Genomic DNA, 18,705 nt, shown 5'->3' with positions numbered 1-18,705 from the left:
CCTCCACCAAGGTCCCCTACTGCATCCGAACCTACACAAACTGAACCTGGCGGCATGGTTACTTAAAGGGAACCTGTCACCTGAATTTGGCGTGACTGGTTTTGGGTCATATGGGCGGAGTTTTCGGGTGTTTGATTCACCCTTTCCTTACCTGCTGGCTGCATGCTGGCTGCAATATTGGATTGAAGTTCATTCTCTGTCCTCCATAGTACACGCCTGCACAAGGCAATCTTGCCTTGTGCAGGTGTGTACTATGGAGGACAGAGAATGAACTTCAATCCAATATTGCAGCCAGCATGCAGCCAGCAGGTAAGGAAAGGGTGAATCAAACACCAGAAAACTCCGCCCATATGACCCAAAACCAGTCCCGCCAAATTCAGGTGACAGAGTCCCTTTAAGCCAGAATTTTAAGAGCCAAAGGACTCTCGGATAAAGTAATCCAAACTCTCCAAAAAAGCAGAAAGCCAGTAACCAATGCCATCTATGACGAGGTCTGGAAAAGGTTTACATCCTGGTGCTCCCCTGAAACCCCAGACCCCTTCCATCCCAATATAGCACAGGTCCTAGACTTTTTACAGAAAGGTTTAGAAATGGGCTTTACCCCTAGCACACTCAAAGTGCAATTATCTGCCCGTAGCACCTTTTTTGATCTAGACTTAGCCGACCACTGCTGGATCAAGCGCTTTATGACATCAGCATCCAGGATTCATCCTAGACTCAGTAGTAAGGTGCCGCCTTTGGATTGTAATATCGTTCGTAACAGCCTAACCCAAGATCCATTTGAACCCCTGGAATTTATGTATGACCATAAAAAACTTAACCCTTAAAACAGTTTTCTTAGTCGCAATCACTACGGCTAGACGTATAGGAGAGTTGCAGGCCCTGTCCATACAGGAACCCTACCTGATGTTCACTATGGATTGCATTATACTGAGACTAGATCAGTCATTTCTACCTAAAGTAGTCTCAGATTTTCATAGGGATCAGGACATTGTGCTGCCCTCATTCTGCCCAAACCCCTCCATCCCTAAGGAAGAGACCTTCCTCACCCTTGATGTCCGCAGGGTGGTTCTATCTTACCTACTACAGACTGAAGCCTGGCGAATTGATCAAAATTTATTCATCCAGTTCTAAGGACGGAACAAAGGCAAGAAGGCAGCAAAGAGCACGATCGCGAATTGGATCAAAGAGTCCATTTGCCTGGCTTATTCATCACAGAAACTTGATCCACCTGCTTCACTGAAGGTACATTCTACCCGGGTGATGGCAACATCATGGGCAGAGAGGGGGAATGCTTCATCAGAGCAGATATGCAGAGCCGCCACCTGGTCGTCCGTCCACACGTTCACCAGACATTACCGGCTAAATTTCAATAGGGATTTAACATTTGGCAGACGAGTTCTGCAGGCTGTGATCCCTCCCTAGAGAAATTAGCTGTTGGTACTACTCTGAAGTGGCTGTCGTGGAAGGTGACTAGAGAAAATAGAATTAGTCTTACCGGTGATTCGGTTTCTAGGAACCTTCCACGACAGCACTAATTTCCCGCCCTATCTGATGACTTATTTATTGAATGATTCCTGCACGTTTGTGGTAATTAAACATGCTATTGTGTTCAGGAAAACACTGGTGGATGCAGGAAGGGGAGGGATATTTAACCTCTTTGTGTTCCTGTCCCCTATTAGGGCGGGCAAGACAACCTCCGAAGTGGCTGTCGTGGAAGGTTCCTAGAAACCGAATTATCGGTAAGACTAATTCTGTTTTTTTTTTTTCATCTTTTCTGATGGGGCCATGGATGCCCTGACTGGGATGGGGCCAATCATACCAGCAAGGGGATGGGGCCAATCAATCATACCAGGATACCAGGAAGAAATGAATATTCATTGCCCTCCACGCCCATGGGCATGGAATGCAGTGCATATTCATTTCTCTTTAGCAGTGGGTACAGGAGTTAGCTGGAGCCGCCGACTTCTGTCTCTGTGACCCCACCACAGCCAGAGCCAATGCAGCCAGAGCCAATATATCCTGACTATAAGACGTACCCCCCATTTTCCTCCACATTTTTGGAGATGGGAGATAAAAAGTGCGTCTTATAGTCCGAAAAATACTGTATATGTGTGTGTCATGAATGGGGAGTAGTATGTAATATTACAACCTATACATGACACACACATATAAATGTGTATGTATTACGCAGTATAATATGCATAGGGCATAATATGTTTTTCTATAGTGTGTATGTCATGTATGGTGTAATATATATATATATATATATATATATATATATATATACCCTATAATGACACACAGTACATTGCAAATAACACACACTACACATTATATAGCGTACATTATCCTCGCCTATGTAGAAGCTATTTTTCTCCCGGGGCGACAGGACTGGACTGCTTCTCCGGATGGAGCGGTGCAGGCGCTCCTCTATCCTTTCTCTGGTGCAGGCAGAGAAGACCAAAAGCAGAGCAAAGAGGGACGGGGGAAGTCGCTGTCTGACTGCCCAAGCCTGGAGCAGTATATGAAGATGATTTAAGGTCTCCCTGCGGAGCCCCCTCTGATGTCTGGCGGCTGCACTGGTAACACGTAGGTAAGGCCAGCCATGCTCTTCAATTCTTCCAACTCCAGCAGAGTGCAGGACCTGTGGTGACATTACGTTCGCATGACGGGTCACAGTGTAGTGTAGCTCCTGCTGTAGATGCTGGGGAACCTTGGCAGTTAAAAGTAAAAAGCCCCTAATGTAGACTAGCTGAAGGAAAAAAGTATATTAAAGTGGACAGGAAAACTAAGTAATAAATATGGTTTTTAATTGGTATTACAAAAAAAAAAATAAGCAGAATTACCAGGAGGCAATGTGGCATTGTGCATTCCTCATAGAGACAAGAGCCAGACGTACCAGACAAGAATCCCATTTGACATTGATAACATGTTGTTAGGATTTGTTGTTAGTTAACATAATGTTTTAAAGGGTTCCATTCTCACTTGACTATATTGTGTTAAGTTCTCAGCAGCTGATACCTTTTCATTCTAGTCAACCTCTCTAGCTGAAACCTTTTCCTTCCTTTTCTGATCTGAAATAGGGTCTGTATATGCAGATTTTCTTTGCCGAATGATTTCTGAATGCCTTGAATCCCATGAACTACATTTGTGTTTTGAGTAAGTAATTTTTTTTAATAGCTTTTAAATTCTTTTTGCAAATGGCATGCATCCCTCCATGGCAGTGGCTTTCGTCAGGATACTGTGCCCAACAGTAGTCAGCGCAGCATACTAAAGGTTTCAAGAAGTTGAACTGGTCTATAAGTACCCAGTGCATGCATCTGTGGATTTTGCTGAAAAAATAAGCAGAAGACCTACCTCACAAGCACAGGATTTAAATGATCAGCTACCATAGGGTTTACCTGTGAGGTCCACGATTTGATGAGTCTGAATTGATTTTGCAAGACGAGAGTCTGTGTGTGTGTGTGTATACAGTGCCTTGCGAAAGTATTAGGCTCCCTGGAACTTTTCAACCTTTTCCCACATATTATGCGTCAAACATAAAGATACCAAATGTAATTTTTTGCTGAAGAATCAACAACAAGTGGAACACAATTTTTAAGTTAAACGAAATTTATTGGTTATTTTAAATTTTTGTGGAAATTCAAAAACTGAAAAGTGGGGCGTGCAATATTATTTGGCCCCTTTAACTTAATACTTTGTTGCGCTACCTTTTGCTGCGATTACAGCTGCAAGTCGCTTGGCGTATGTCTCTATCAGATTTGTACATTGAGAGACTTAAATTCTTGCCAATTCTTCCTTGGCAAACAGCTCGAGCTCAGTGAGGTTTGATTGAGATTGCTTGTGAACAGCAGTTTTCAGCTCTTTCCACAGATTCTCGATTGGATTGAGGTCTGGACTTTGACTTGGCCATTCTAACACCTGGATACGTTTATTTGTGAACCATTCCATTGTAGGTTTTGCTCTATGTTTGGGATCATTGCCTTGTTGGAAATCAAATCTTCGTCCCAGTCTCAGGTCTTTTGCAGACTCCAACAGGTTTTCTTCAAGAACGGTCCTGTATTTGGCTCCATCCATCGTCCCATCAATTTTGACCATCTTCCCTGCCCTTCTGAAGAAAAGCAGGCCCACACCACGATGCTACCACCACCATGTTTGACAGTGGGGATGGTGTGTTCAGGGTGATGAGCTGTGTTGCCTTTACGCCAAACATATCGTTTGGCATTGTTGCAAAAAAGTTCGATTTTGGTTTCATCTGACTAGAGCACCTTCTTCCACATGCTTGTTGTCTTCCACGTGGCTTGTTGCAAACTTTTAACAACACTTTTTATGCATATCTTTGAGAAATGGCTTTCTTCTTGCCACTCTTCCATAAAGGCGAGATTTGTGCAGTGTACGACTGATTGTTGTCCTATGGACAGACTATCCCACCTCAGCTGTAGACCTCTGCAGTTCATCCAGAATGATCATGGGCCTCTTGGCTGCATCTCTGATCAGTCTTCTCCTTGTTTGAGATGAAAGTTTAGAGGGACGGCCGGGTCTTGGTAGAATTCCAGTGGTATGTATCCTTCCATTTCAATATGATCGCTTGCACAGTGCTCCTTGGGATGTTTAAAGTTTTGGAAATCATTTTGTATCCAAATCCGGCTTTAAATTTCTCCACAACAGTATCATGGACCTGCCTGTTGTGTTCCTTGGTCTTCATGATGCTCTCTGTGCTTCAAACAGAACCCTGAGACTATTACAGAGCAGGTGCATTTATACGGAGACTTGATTACACACAGGTGGATTATATTTATCATCATTAGGCATTTAGGACAACATTGGATCATTCAGAGATCCGCAATGAACTTTGGAGTGAGTTTGCTGCACTGATATATTGCATGCCCCACTTTCCAGTTTTTGATTTTCCACAAAAATTTTAAATAACCAATACATTTCGTTCATCTTCACAATTGTGTTTCACTTGTTGTTGATTCTTCACCAAAAATTAACATTTGGTATCTTTAGGATTGAAGAATGATATGTGGGAAAAGGCTGAAAAGTTCCAGGGGGCCGAATACTTTCCCAAGATACTGTATAATAAACATATTTGTGTGCTATAGCTTACTGACTACCATTCCTAAAGTGAAAAAAATGAAACCGTATGGAATATAGTTGCAAATATGGGGCTATATTTAGTTGTTCTATGTCAGGGTAGAATACAAATACAACAAACTAGAGGAAGTGGAAATGGAGTAAAGATGGATATTGTTGATTTAGTTGTATCTGTCTCTCCTTCTTTTACAGCTCGATCTTTAAGGTACCATGCTCTGAAGTGTCGGTCAGTGTTCTGCACATGTTGGTTGATAAAAAGGTATGGGGAGATTAAATAACAGGAGAGTTTGCCCAATCTACAGTAGAATTAGAAGAAACTCTTGAAATTTGTGTACATGATTGATTCTCCTCCATCAAGTACCCTTTTGAGAACAGCAGTGTTGTGCATTTTTTGTGGAAGGCTGCACTAAAGAGCAAGTGCTGCTGCACAAATACAGCGATCAGCATTAAATCTATAAGAACTAGAAAAATCTATTCCAGCCCATTTTATGTCTTGCATTTTTCACTAATTCTCCCCTCTGCATGCACAGAAGCAGCATGGAAAATATCATATAGCAGTACTTAGCATTGTAGCTGTGAATTCAGATCGTGAGTGTGAAAAAACCCTCTATAGAAAGTAGTAACATGATGTGTGTCTGACTTTTTGTTTGATCCTGATCCTTTATAGACTTCAGAAGGCATTTGTAACCAGAGATTTCTGGGAGCTGCCAGTCTGTCTTGTTTTGATCAAAACAGATTTTAGCATTTTTTGGAGCGTGAATGATGAATTCCAGAAGTAGTTGGAAGAGAGGTGGCTAATAAATGGAGACAGAAGCATATACATTTCTTATATTTTCTTTTACTATTTATTTATTCAAAGCTTGCTGATATAACACTGACCATTTAAAGGGAATCTGCCTTCATGAATTTGCTGCCTCGTCTTAAGAGCAACATTATTTAGGGGCAGAGACACTCATTCAAGTGATGTATCACTTACTGGGCTGCTTGCTGCAGTTTGATAAAATCATTGTTTTATCTGCTGCAGATTTATCAGTTCTCTGAATGCTGAGCTCTGTATAACCCCACCCATTATTTATTACGCTTATTTACATAGCTCCATCATATTCCACAGCACTTTAGACACCATCATTACTGTCCCCATTGGGGCTCACAATATAAATTCCCTATTGGTATGTCTCTGGAGTGGGATGAAACCCGCGCAAACATGGGACGAAACCTGGCTGGGCGAAATCCATGACTGGATGACAAATGTAGAATTACACTGCATTCAAAAAGAACAGGAAAGACCCAAAAATGTGGAGGAGTATGTATTTTTGCTAAATCCAACTTAAGATCTGTGCTCAGTGAAGACATTGGGGGGAGCTGCGACCATGTAGAGTCACTATGAGTAAATGTACATGGGGATGGCAATTATGGAAAGCTGCTTATTGGAGTTTGCCAAAAGCCTCCTAACATAGCTGAACAGGTAGAGGGGGAAATGCTGCAGCAAATTAAACAGGCAGCAAATAATAATAGGTCCTTATTATGGGGGATTTTAACTATCCAAATATTCAATTGGACATAGAATCTTATGATTGTCCTAAAAGGTACAATTTCTTATACACAGGGAAGAGTTTAATCAAGTACAATTGGACCATGTCATGGTAACTGGGGATACCGAACATAAATAATGCATGTTTAAGGAAATCTTGCTAGAATCCTGTAGAAACGTATACCCTCTGGTAATAAAATTTCCAGTATTAAAAATTAAACATAATGGATAACTAAGACAGTACAAAGTATAAGACAACAAACAAAGAGAATTCAAAATCCTGAAGGCCGAGAGCACTGAAAAAGCATTTCAGGAGAATTTGGTTGAGATTCTCATTTGCCGTTTATCCTAAGTCATATTGCAAGGCTTGTCAAAAGGTTGATATTGACTTTTAAAATTGCTGCTTCCAATAGGTGACCCTAAAGTTCTCTGAAAAGACAATTTGCATATTTGGACTTTGCAAATGCATTTGATATTGTTCCACATAACAGCCTTATACTGAAGCTCCATAAGCAGGGACTGGGGGAAACTATATGTAGATGGGTTTGGACTTGGCTAAATGACAGGAAACAAAGAGTTGTCATAAATGGTACGTTCTCTAAATGGGATATAGTCAGCAGTGGGGTAACGCAGGAATCTGTGGTAGGACCGATTCTTTTTAGCCTCTTTATTAATGACCTTGTGGAAGGGATTGAGAGTAACGTGTCAGTCTTTACTGACGATACCAAACTATGTAGGATACTAAAATCTGCCCTTCAAACTACAATATTCCAAAACGATCTGGATAAGATGACTGAATGGGTAAACATTTGGCAAATGAAATTTACTTTTGATAAATGTGGAGTAATGCACTTAGGATGGAGTAATCCTATAGCTGCATGTACATTGAATAGGAGTATACTCGTGACTACAGAACAGGAAAAGGACTTGGACATTCTGGTTACAAGTAGGCAGAGCAGCAGTACTCAATGTCAAGCAGCAGCAGCAAAAGCAAGCAAGATTATGAGGTGTATCAAAAGAGAGAGAAAATCCTGGGATCCAAATGTACTATTACCCCATTATAAATCATATCTAGAATATGGGATCCAGTTTTGGGCTCCACTTTTTAAAAAGAACATTCAGAAATTAGCCAGTTCAAAGGCGGGAAACTAGATTACTACAAGGGATGGAATGCCTCTCATATGATGAGAGATTGGAAAAGATCTCAGGAGACCTCATTTACAACCTGTGGCAAAAATTATGGAATCACCGGCCTTGGAGGATGTTCATTCAGTTGTTTAATTTTGTAGAAAAAAAGCAGATCACAAACATGGCACAAAACTAAAGTCATTTCAAATGGCAACTTTATGGCTTTAAGAAACACTAAAAGAAATCAAGAACAAAAAATGTGGTAGTCAGTAATGGTTACTTTTTTTAACCAAGCATAGGGGGAAAATTTTGGAATCACTCAATTCTGAGGATAAAAGTATGGTATCACCCTGTAAATTTCCATACCCAAAAATAACACCTGCATCAAATTAGATCTGCTCGTTAGTCTGCATCTAAAAAGGAGTGATCACACCTTGGAGAGCTGTTGCACCAAGTGGACTGACATGAATCATGGCTCCAACACGAGAGATGTCAATTGAAACAAAGGAGAGGATTATCAAACGCTCTTAATAGAGGGTAAATCATCACGCAATGTTGCAAAAAATGTTGGTTGTTCAGTCAGTTGTGTCTAAAATCTTGAGCAAATACAAACAACCTGGGAAGGTTGTTAAAGGCAAACATACTAGTAGACCAAGGAAGACATCAAAGCGTCAAGACCGAAAACTTAAAGCAATATGTTTCCAAAACAGGAAATGCAAAACAAAACAAATGAGGAACAAATGGGTGGAAACTGGAATCAACGTCTGTGACCGAACTGTAAGAAACCGCCTAAAGGAAATGGGATTTACATACAGAAAAGTTAAATGAAAGCCATCATTAACACCTAAGCAGGAAAAAACAAGGTTACAATGGGATAAGGAAAAGTAATCGTGGACTGTGGATGATTGGATGAAAGTCATATTCAGTGATGAATCGCGAATCTGCATTGGACAAGGTGATGATGCTGGAACTTTTGTTTGGTGCCGTTCCAATGAGATTTATAAAGATGACTGCCTGAAGAGAACATGCAAATTTCCACAGTCATTGATGATATGGGACTGCAAGTCAGGTACAGGCACTGGGGAGATGGCTGTCATTACATCTTCAATAAATGCACAAGTTTATGTTGATATCTTGGACACTTTTCTTATCCCATCAATTTGAAAAGATGTTTGGGGATGATGAAATCATTTTTCAAGATCATAATGCATCCTGCCATAGAGCAAAAACTGTGAAAACATTCCTTGAAAAAAGGCACATAAGGTCAATGTCATGGCCTGCAAATAGTTTGGATCTCAATCCAATTGAAAATCTTTGGTGGAAGATGAAGAAAATGGTCCATGACAAGGCTCCAACCTGCAAAGCTGATCTGGCAACAGCAATCAGAGAGTTGGAGCCAGATTGATGAAGAGCACTGTTTGACACTCATTAAGGCCATGCCTCAGAGACTGCAAGCTGTTATAAAAGCCAGAGGTGGTGCAACAAAATACGAGTGATGTTTTTGGAGTGTTTTTTTTTTTGTTGTTTTTCATGATTCCATAATTTTTTCCTCAGAATTGAGTGATTCCATAATTTTTCCCCTATGCTTGGTTAAAGTTCACTGCATGTCATAAGGTTGCAACATTATAAAGGCACAGATGATTGGCCTCGGGGAGACCAAAACATCCAACACCGCGGAGACACCATCACGTGTTTCTCAACGCAGTGATTCCAGAACACTGCCCCCATCCCTTATGGGAAATATGCAGATGCATGTAAAGAAGCTGCGGAGACACCATCACGTGTTTCTCGACGCAAGCAGTGAATAGCCAGGCCTTTCCCCGGGAAGGAACAACCACGGGAAGGGCAGCATCCTATGAAGGAAAGCCACCTATGCCAAGCATGGTATCCATCCACAGACAGCTGTTTCGGGGTTTTGCCCCTCATCAGTGTGGAGTAGGAATCTGGCTATTAGGAGCAGTGCCTAGTAAAAAGGCTATAAAGGCACAGATGATTGGCCTCGGGGAGACCAAAACATCCAACACCGCGGAGACACCATCACGTGTTTCTCAACGCAGTGATTCCAGAACACTGCCCCCATCCCTTATGGGAAATATGCAGATGCATGTAAAGAAGCTGCGGAGACACCATCACGTGTTTCTCGACGCAAGCAGTGAATAGCCAGGCCTTTCCCCGGGAAGGAACAACCACGGGAAGGGCAGCATCCTATGAAGGAAAGCCACCTATGCCAAGCATGGTATCCATCCACAGACAGCTGTTTCGGGGTTTTGCCCCTCATCAGTGTGGAGTAGGAATCTGGCTATTAGGAGCAGTGCCTAGTAAAAAGGCTATAAAGGCACAGATGATTGGCCTCGGGGAGACCAAAACATCCAACACCGCGGAGACACCATCACGTGTTTCTCAACGCAGTGATTCCAGAACACTGCCCCCATCCCTTATGGGAAATATGCAGATGCATGTAAAGAAGCTGCGGAGACACCATCACGTGTTTCTCGACGCAAGCAGTGAATAGCCAGGCCTTTCCCCGGGAAGGAACAACCACGGGAAGGGCAGCATCCTATGAAGGAAAGCCACCTATGCCAAGCATGGTATCCATCCACAGACAGCTGTTTCGGGGTTTTGCCCCTCATCAGTGTGGAGTAGGAATCTGGCTATTAGGAGCAGTGCCTAGTAAAAAGGCTATAAAGGCACAGATGATTGGCCTCGGGGAGACCAAAACATCCAACACCGCGGAGACACCATCACGTGTTTCTCAACGCAGTGATTCCAGAACACTGCCCCCATCCCATAAGGTTGCAACATTGACATGATGACATTATGACGCCTAGTAAGTTCTGGCTTGAACGAGGCCAGAAGTCTTAGCATGCAGTGATAAGGCTGGAGATTCTGCACACTGGTGGAAAGAAGAGGACCTGATTGTGAACAGTGGGGCGATCAGAAGGAAGAGTATTTTTTTTAAAAAAGCCTAGTGCTCACCACTTTGGCTGTTGCTATTAGGTCCACTTCTTTCCACAGTTGCACACCGCATCACCAGCCCACCTTACTGTAGATCAAGACTTCCAGCCTCATACAGGCTTCGAAGGTAACTACACGTCACAAAGTTGACATAATGACATCTGAAAAGGAACTGCAGATTAGCTCCCCTGAGGAGAGAACCACGACAGCACTGGCAGCTAGAGGGGTCACCAGGCCCCCAGCCACAATAGGTCATTGGCAAGCCGGTTGAGGGTAAACCCCCTCAGTTTCTTGGTGGATACCGATGCAGCCATACGTGTTTTAAGGAACATTGACTTAACAGACTGTCTCACAGGTGAAGTGGTGCCCTGTGTAGGGATGGATGGTTATACACGGTACACACTAATGACCAGTCCCCTACACATAGGTCTACAACCTACACAGAGTATGCTGCCTCAACTAGTAGTCTCCTCAACCTGCCCTTTCAATTTACTGTGATCAGTTCTGTCAAAACTCCAGGCCAACATTCGATTTCAAGAGGATGGGACTGTCACCCTCACTGCTCCACTCTCACAGGACATGCATGTAGACCCAGTAGATTCTGAGCTGAAAGCACAGGTCCTGGACACACTATGGCCACAAGGCCTAGAAGACATTGGACGACTCCAAGTCTAGCCCTAACATGTCACCTTGCCTTGCAATAACACATTGTTTTTAGTAAAGAAGAAATCACCAAAGGGACAGCCTACCAAGTTCTGCATGGTACATGACTTGCGTGCTGTCAATGAAGCCACAGTACTGAACACTCCAATTGTCCAAAACCCACACACTCTCCTGTCATCAGTCCCATCTACCTTCCCATGGTTCACGGTGATTGATTTGGCCAACGCCTTCTTCAGTGTTCCTCTACACCTTGACAGTCAGTAATTGTTTGCTTTTACACATGAGAGCCAACAGTATACTTGAACTGTGATGCCTCAAGGAGCACAAAACGGCCCCTCCATGTTCACCCAGGCCATGACCAAGGTCCTGGAACCTCGGAAGATGACACACCCCAATGTCACTCTTTTACAGTATGTTGATGACCTCCTCTGCACGGACACCAAGGCAGAAGCACAGAGTGAGTCCATCTCCTTATTTCATTTCCTGGCACGTAATGGATACAAAGCATCCAAAAACAAATTGCAGTTCTGCCAGGAAAAGTTGTGTTCCTAGGAACTGCTTCTCCCACCAAACAAAACACCTGACTGAAGACAGGAAGACAGCTGTGCAGAACATAGCTCTGCCAATCAAGCCAACACAGCTACAGTCCTTCCTTGTACTTGTATCCTACTGCCGTACCTGGATCCTTGATGTTTTTCTACACATGCAACCACTGTATAACTGCCTCAAGGACACTCCCTTCAGTCTAACCAAGGAAGCCATTGAAGGATTCTACATGCTAAAAGCTGCATTCACATCCTCTCCTGCTCTAGGACTACCAGACTAACTGTTCAGCCTGTGTGTCGTGGAGAAGCAAGGCTATGCAACTGGAGTCCGGACACAACTTTACTGAGGCAGACAACGCCCTCTTGGGTGCTACTCTGCCAGACTAGACCCAGTTGCCCATGGAGCAACCTGCATGAGAGACGTGTTTGCAACTCACCTGTTGCAAGATAAGACTTCTGACATTATTCAGGGTCACTAGCTGAAGATAATGGCAACACATGACATTACTGCCATTCTGCTGCGATTAATTCTATCTGCTGCAAGTAATTTACGTCTACAATGCTCCATTCTACTTCCAGACAACGTCACCTGCTCCAGATGTGGTGTCCTCTCCTACCTCTGCCGAGGGGGAAAGACGATGAAGATCACATCTCTGACACAGTATTGGAAGAGGTAGTCGACTCTAAGATGGCTCAACACGCCGTAGCCTTCGAGCCCTGGACGCTGCCGGAAGTCCTGGTCTGTAGAGAAAAGGCCAGCGATGTTGCGCTTGACAGCGCAAAGAGGTGGGCTAGAGTGCAAGCAGCAGAGAGGCCAGATAGGTCAGCTGTGAGATATTATTTATTTTTATTGCCTTGTTCAAACTTGCATACATGCTCGGGTTGCAAACAATTACAGAGCCTATCTAGTTTGTGACCTGGGGACTGCCTGTATTGAATATCTGTAAAGTTCAACTTTTAGACTTTTTCCAGAAGTTTGAAATATTTGTCTTAACAGCATGGAATATGTTAAACTGTATAAATAATACTTGTCTGTTAAGTTAATGTTTATCTGCTAATGTTCACCTACTTTGCTGTAGGCATGATGTTCTGTACATCTACATAATTGCTGCAGCCAATCACAGTGGCGATCCCAGCATGTACGCACAAGGCTGCATAGGCCAGTAATTGGCTATATTGACCATTTGGAGGTATTGCACTTTATTGCTGCAGGGAAGACAGCAACAGTCTGTGAGGACCACTGGAGCATTTACTTGCCGGTTATTAATTCAGGGGTTTTTATAGCATAGTCCGTGCTACATAAAATCTGTAATTATATGTACAAAAGTGTTCACACGCATCAGAAAAAAATGTGTGGAATAAGTTGACTGGTACTATTTGGTAATTAGAGAAGAACTACAGAATGTTCTGTAACTAACTAGCACGGACTAGAAAGTTGATAGATTTGAGGCAGATGATTAGCTAATTATGTCGTGGGATTGCTATTGTATGGATCAGACACTGGTTACGTGATTGTAGCCAGGCATGTTTACATTTCAGAGTAAACAAACTTCTTCCTGCCCCATCCCTTTGATTTGCAGGTCTCTGTGTTTAAAGAAAGACCTTTTAGGCATCTGATATGAGGCAAGAAGAAGCTAGCTGGGGATGCATGGGCCAAGATTCACCAAGACTCGTGTTTCACACGACAGTCTTAATGAGGGCCATTCCGGACTAAAATGCACCAAATTCATTAAAGAGGATCTGTCACCACTTTTGACATATCTAAACTATTAATATGGGTATTCAGGTTATAGACTGTGAGTCCTACCTGTGTGTCATATCAGATGCCTTGTTGTTGAGAAATCATCTTTTATCACTTTATATAAATGACCTCTTCCCGACTATGGGGAGGATGTTATCCAGAGGATAACTCTGCCTCCTGAGCTTATTTTGCATGAAGGGGAAGTCACCAGTGTGATGTTGTAATGGCCACTCTCTGCTCTCATGATCTGACTACAGAGCTGTGTGTGGTTATCACTGACAAATCTGCAGGCAGATTACTCCCAGCTTCAGCTTCCATCTCACAGGGTTGCAATATTGTTACTATACAGCAGAGCTGAGCAAGAAGCAAACAATGTGTTTGCAAGAAGGCAGGGTTAAATTATCTTGTGTTAGTTACTTGTCTCACACTGGTAACTTCCCTTCATGTAAAATAAGCTTGGTGGCAGAGTTACCTTCCATGCACCATCCTCCCCATATTCTGGAAGAGGTAATTTATATAAAGTGATAAAAGATGATTTCTCAACAACAAGCCATCTGATATGAGACATATATGTAGGACTTTTTCAATATATCCTGTATGACCATATTAATGGTTTAGATAGGTCATATGTGGTAACTTAAGCCACTTAATGAAGTTGGCACATTTTATCAGTGGCATGCACCTTCATGCTACTCACCAGAGATGCTACTGACTGGAGTAAGGAACACTGGCACTGATGATGGATTTAACCGCCAGGCATAGCCATGCCTCATTCCTCCACAGCTCCCACCATTTTGACAGAGCTGCTTTGAGACTTTTCAAAGTGTTTTAATGCCAGTTACTGGCCAAAACATTGATTCAGTTGTGGCCAAAAGTATTGACACCCCTGCAATTCTGTCAGATAATACTCAGTTTCTTCCTGAAAATGATTGCAAACACAAATTCTTTATTATCTTCATTTAATTTGTCTTAAATGAAAAAAACACAAAAAGAATTGTCCTAAAGCCAAATTGGATATAATTCCACACCAAACATAAAAAAGGGGGTGGACAAAAGTATTGGCACTGTTCGAAAAATCATGTGATGCTTCTCTAATTTGTGTAATTAACAGCACCTGTAACTTACCTGTGGCACCTAACAGGTGTTGGCAATAACTAAATCACACTTGCAGCCAGTTGACATGGATTAAAGTTGACTCAACCTCTGTCCTGTGTCCTTGTGTGTACCACATTGAGCATGGAGAAAAGAAAGAAGACCAAAGAACTGTCTGAGGACTTGAGAAACCAAATTGTGAGGAAGCATGAGCAATCTCAAGGCTACAAGTCCATCTCCAAAGACCTGAATGTTCCTGTGTCTACCGTGCGCAGTGTCATCAAGAAGTTTAAAGCCCATTGCAATGTGGCTAACCTCCCTAGATGTGGACGGAAAAGAAAAATTGACAAGAGATTTAAACGCAAGATTGTGCGGATGTTGGATAAAGAACCTCGACTAACATCCAAACAAGTTCAAGCTGCCCCGCAGTCCGAGGGTACAACAGTGTCAACCCATACTATCAGTCGGCGTCTGAATGAAAAGGGACTGTATGGTAGGAGACCCAGGAAGACCCCACTTCTTACCCCAAGACATAAAAAAGCCAGGATGGAGTTTGCCAAAACTTACCTGAAAAGCCTAAAACGTTTTGGAAGAATGTTCTCTGGTCAGATGAGACAAAAGTAGAGCTTTTTGGGCAAAGGCATCAACATAGAGTTTACAGGAGAAAAAAAGAGGCATTCAAAGAAAAGAACACAGTCCCTACAGTCAAACATGGCGGAGGTTTCCTGATGTTTTGGGGTTGCTTTGCTGCCTCTGGCTCTGGACTGCTTGACCGTGTGCATGGCATTATAAAGTCTGAAGACTACCAACAAATTTTACAGCATAATGTAGGGCCCAGTGTGAGAAAGCTGGGTCTCCCTCAGAGGTCATGGGTCTTCTAGCAGGACAATGACCCAAAACACATTTCAAAAATCTCTAGAAAATGGTTTGAGAGAAAGCACTGGAGACTTCTAAGGTGGCCAGGAATGAGTCCAGACCTGAATCCCATAGAACACCTGTGGAGAGATCTAAAAATGGCAGTTTGGAGAAGGCACCCTTCAAATATCAGGCACCTGGAGCAATTTGCCAAAGAGGAATGGTCTAAAATTCCAGCAGAGCATTGTAAGAAACTCATTGATGGTTACTGGAAGTGGTTGGTCACAGTTATTTTGGCTAAAGGTTGTGCAACCAAGTATTAGGCTGAGGGTGCCAATACTTTTGTCTGGCCCATTTTTGGAGTTTTGTGTGAAATGATCAATGTTTTGCTTTTTGCTTCATTCTCTTTTGTGTTTTTTTCATTTAAGACAAATTAAATTAAGATAATACCAAAGAATTTGTGATTGCAATAATTTTCAGGAAGAAACTGAATATTATCTGACAATTACAGGGGTGTCAATACTTTTGGCCACAACTGTATATTGTCCTCAGCCAGATACTAAAAGTATGCATATTCTGAAACTAAGCATACCTTTCGCCAATCACACGCAACCAGTGATTGATTCATGCTTAATGTCATTTGGGCAGCATGAATCTAAAGACAGCTTACTGGGATTCCGTTTAAGTCCTGATTATATTGTGTCGCTCTAGTGCCATCCTTCTCTATTCATTTTCTATGATTGCTTACTTATCAATGTTGCTGTTTCTGCCAGTGGTTGGGAACTTAAGGTCAAGTCTAATCAAATGTTTAAAAAGATTTACACTGTAAATAATAACTAATGAATGCCAGGTATCACTAAGGGTAATGTTTCTCCTACAATTTGCATATAGGTTTTGCTCACTTTTGTGAGACAAATAGCATCATCGTTATGTTTTTTTTATTTTTTTACTTCTAGGAGACATTAAACCAATCCGAGTTTGATCTATTGCTCAACCATGTTGGCCTTGCTGCAGAAAACCTCTCCGAGTCTAAGGCATTTTCTAAATTCTTACTGGTTCTTCTGACAAGTAAAAAGAACTTGGTGAGAGTTTTTTCATTTAAAAATAATTGTTACAGGTCTCACAAAATTGTCAGTTGAAAATGTTGCCTATATAAAAATGAAGTGTAATGAATTGAGGGACAAGGTTGTTTAATGGTGGCTTGCCATAGTATCTTTAATATGGTGCAGTATCTATAATATAACGCTGGGAGCGTCACTCTGTCCGAAGCCTTTATAGACTGCGCAGGCGCAAGCAACGGCGCAGTCTGGGCCTCACAGAGTGACGCTCCCGGGAGATCGCGGTGTGCGTTCACACTGAACGCACACAGCGATCTCCAACAGAGAAGCAGGGACCGCCAGGAGGGTGAGTATCGCCTATATTCACCTGTCCTGCGTTCCATCGCTGAGCGCCGCCATCTTCCCGGTCTTCGGCCTGTAACCTTCAGTTCAGAGGGCGCGATGACGCGCTTAATGCGCGCCGGCGCCGCCCTCTGACTGAACAGTCACGGCCAGGAGACCGGGAAGATGGCGGCGCCCAGCGCTGAAACGCAGGACAGGTGAATATAGTAAGTGCTGGGGGGCCTGAGCTGGCGGCGATACCGGCACCTGACCCCCACAGCGTGCCGGTGTCCCCGCCTGCTCAGGCCCCCCAGCACTCGGCGCCGAGCGGGTCAGAGGCAGTATGGGGACGCAGGATGGAGCAGCACATAAGGATGGGGACGCAGGATGGAGCAGCACATAAGGATGGGGATGCAGGATGGAGCAGCACATGAAAGGATGGGGACGCAGGATGGAGCAGCACATGAAAGGATGGGGACGCAGGATGGAGCAGCACATAAGGATGGGGACGCAGGATGGAGCAGCACATAAGGATGGGGATGCAGGATGGAGCAGCGCATGACAGGATGGGGATGCAGGATGGGAGCAGCACATGACAGAATGGAGGCGCAGGATGGAGCAGCACATGACAGGATGGGGACGCAGGATGGGAGCAGCGCATGACAGGATGGGGACGCAGGATGGGAGCAGCACATGACAGAATGGAGGCGCAGGATGGAGCAGCACATAAGGATGGGGACGCAGGATGGAGCAGCACATAAGGATGGGGACGCAGGATGGAGCAGCACATAAGGATGGGGACGCAGGATGGGAGCAGCACATAACAGGATGGGGACGCAGGATGGAGCAGCACATGAAAGGATGGGGACGCAGGATGGAGCAGCACATAAGGATGGGGACGCAGGATGGAGCAGCACATGAAAGGATGGGGACGCAGGATGGAGCAGCACATGAAAGGCTGGGGACGCAGGATGGAGCAGCACATAAGGATGGGGACGCAGGATGGGAGCAGCACATAACAGGATGGGGACGCAGGATGGAGCAGCACATGAAAGGATGGGGACGCAGGATGGAGCAGCACATGAAAGGATGGGGACGCAGGATGGAGCAGCACATGAAAGGATGGGGACGCAGGATGGAGCAGCACATGAAAGGATGGGGACGCAGGATGGAGCAGCACATGAAAGGATGGGGACGCAGGATGGAGCAGCACATAAGGATGGGGACGCAGGATGGGAGCAGCACATGACAGGATGGGGACGCAGGATGGGAGCAGCGCATGACAGGATGGGGACGCAGGATGGGAGCAGCACATGACAGAATGGAGGCGCAGGATGGAGCAGCGCATGACAGGATGGGGACGCAGGATGGAGCAGCGCATGACAGGATGGGGACGCAGGATGGAGCAGCGCATGACAGGATGGGGATGCAAGATGGAGCAGCACATGACAGGATGGGGACGCAGGATGGGAGCAGTGCATCACAGGATGGGAGCAGCGCATCACAGGATGGGGACGCAGGATGGGAGCAGCGCATGACAGGATGGGGACGCAGGATGGGAGCAGCGCATGACAGGATGGGGACGCAGGATGGAGCAGCACATGACAGGATGGGGACGCAGGATGGAGCAGCACATACCAGGATGGAGACCATATACCAATATAAATGCTCGCCACCCGGGCGTAGAACGGGTTCAATAGCTAGTTACATATGTCA

General features: G+C 44.0%; 1 protein-coding gene and 1 long non-coding RNA gene across 2 annotated transcripts in view; one reads left to right on the top strand and one right to left on the bottom strand.

Annotated features, from left to right (window-relative positions):
- FANCE (FA complementation group E) overlaps positions 1–18,705 on the top strand; it is a 119,454-nt gene that overhangs the window by 82,683 nt on the left and 18,066 nt on the right. Inside the window, exons 8-10 of the mRNA XM_069756617.1 lie at positions 3,087–3,162; positions 5,293–5,359; positions 16,567–16,692. Coding sequence (XP_069612718.1) covers positions 3,087–3,162; positions 5,293–5,359; positions 16,567–16,692 — 269 coding nt within the window. The remainder of the gene's footprint in view (positions 1–3,086; positions 3,163–5,292; positions 5,360–16,566; positions 16,693–18,705) is intronic.
- The window catches only part of LOC138669832 (uncharacterized), a 135,003-nt gene that overhangs the window by 102,001 nt on the left and 14,297 nt on the right, over positions 1–18,705 (bottom strand). The window lies entirely within an intron of this gene.

Source organism: Ranitomeya imitator, chromosome 3, assembly GCF_032444005.1.
Source record: "Ranitomeya imitator isolate aRanImi1 chromosome 3, aRanImi1.pri, whole genome shotgun sequence".
Lineage (NCBI taxonomy): Eukaryota > Metazoa > Chordata > Amphibia > Anura > Dendrobatidae > Ranitomeya > Ranitomeya imitator.
This window is presented reverse-complemented; position numbering and strand designations above follow the sequence as displayed.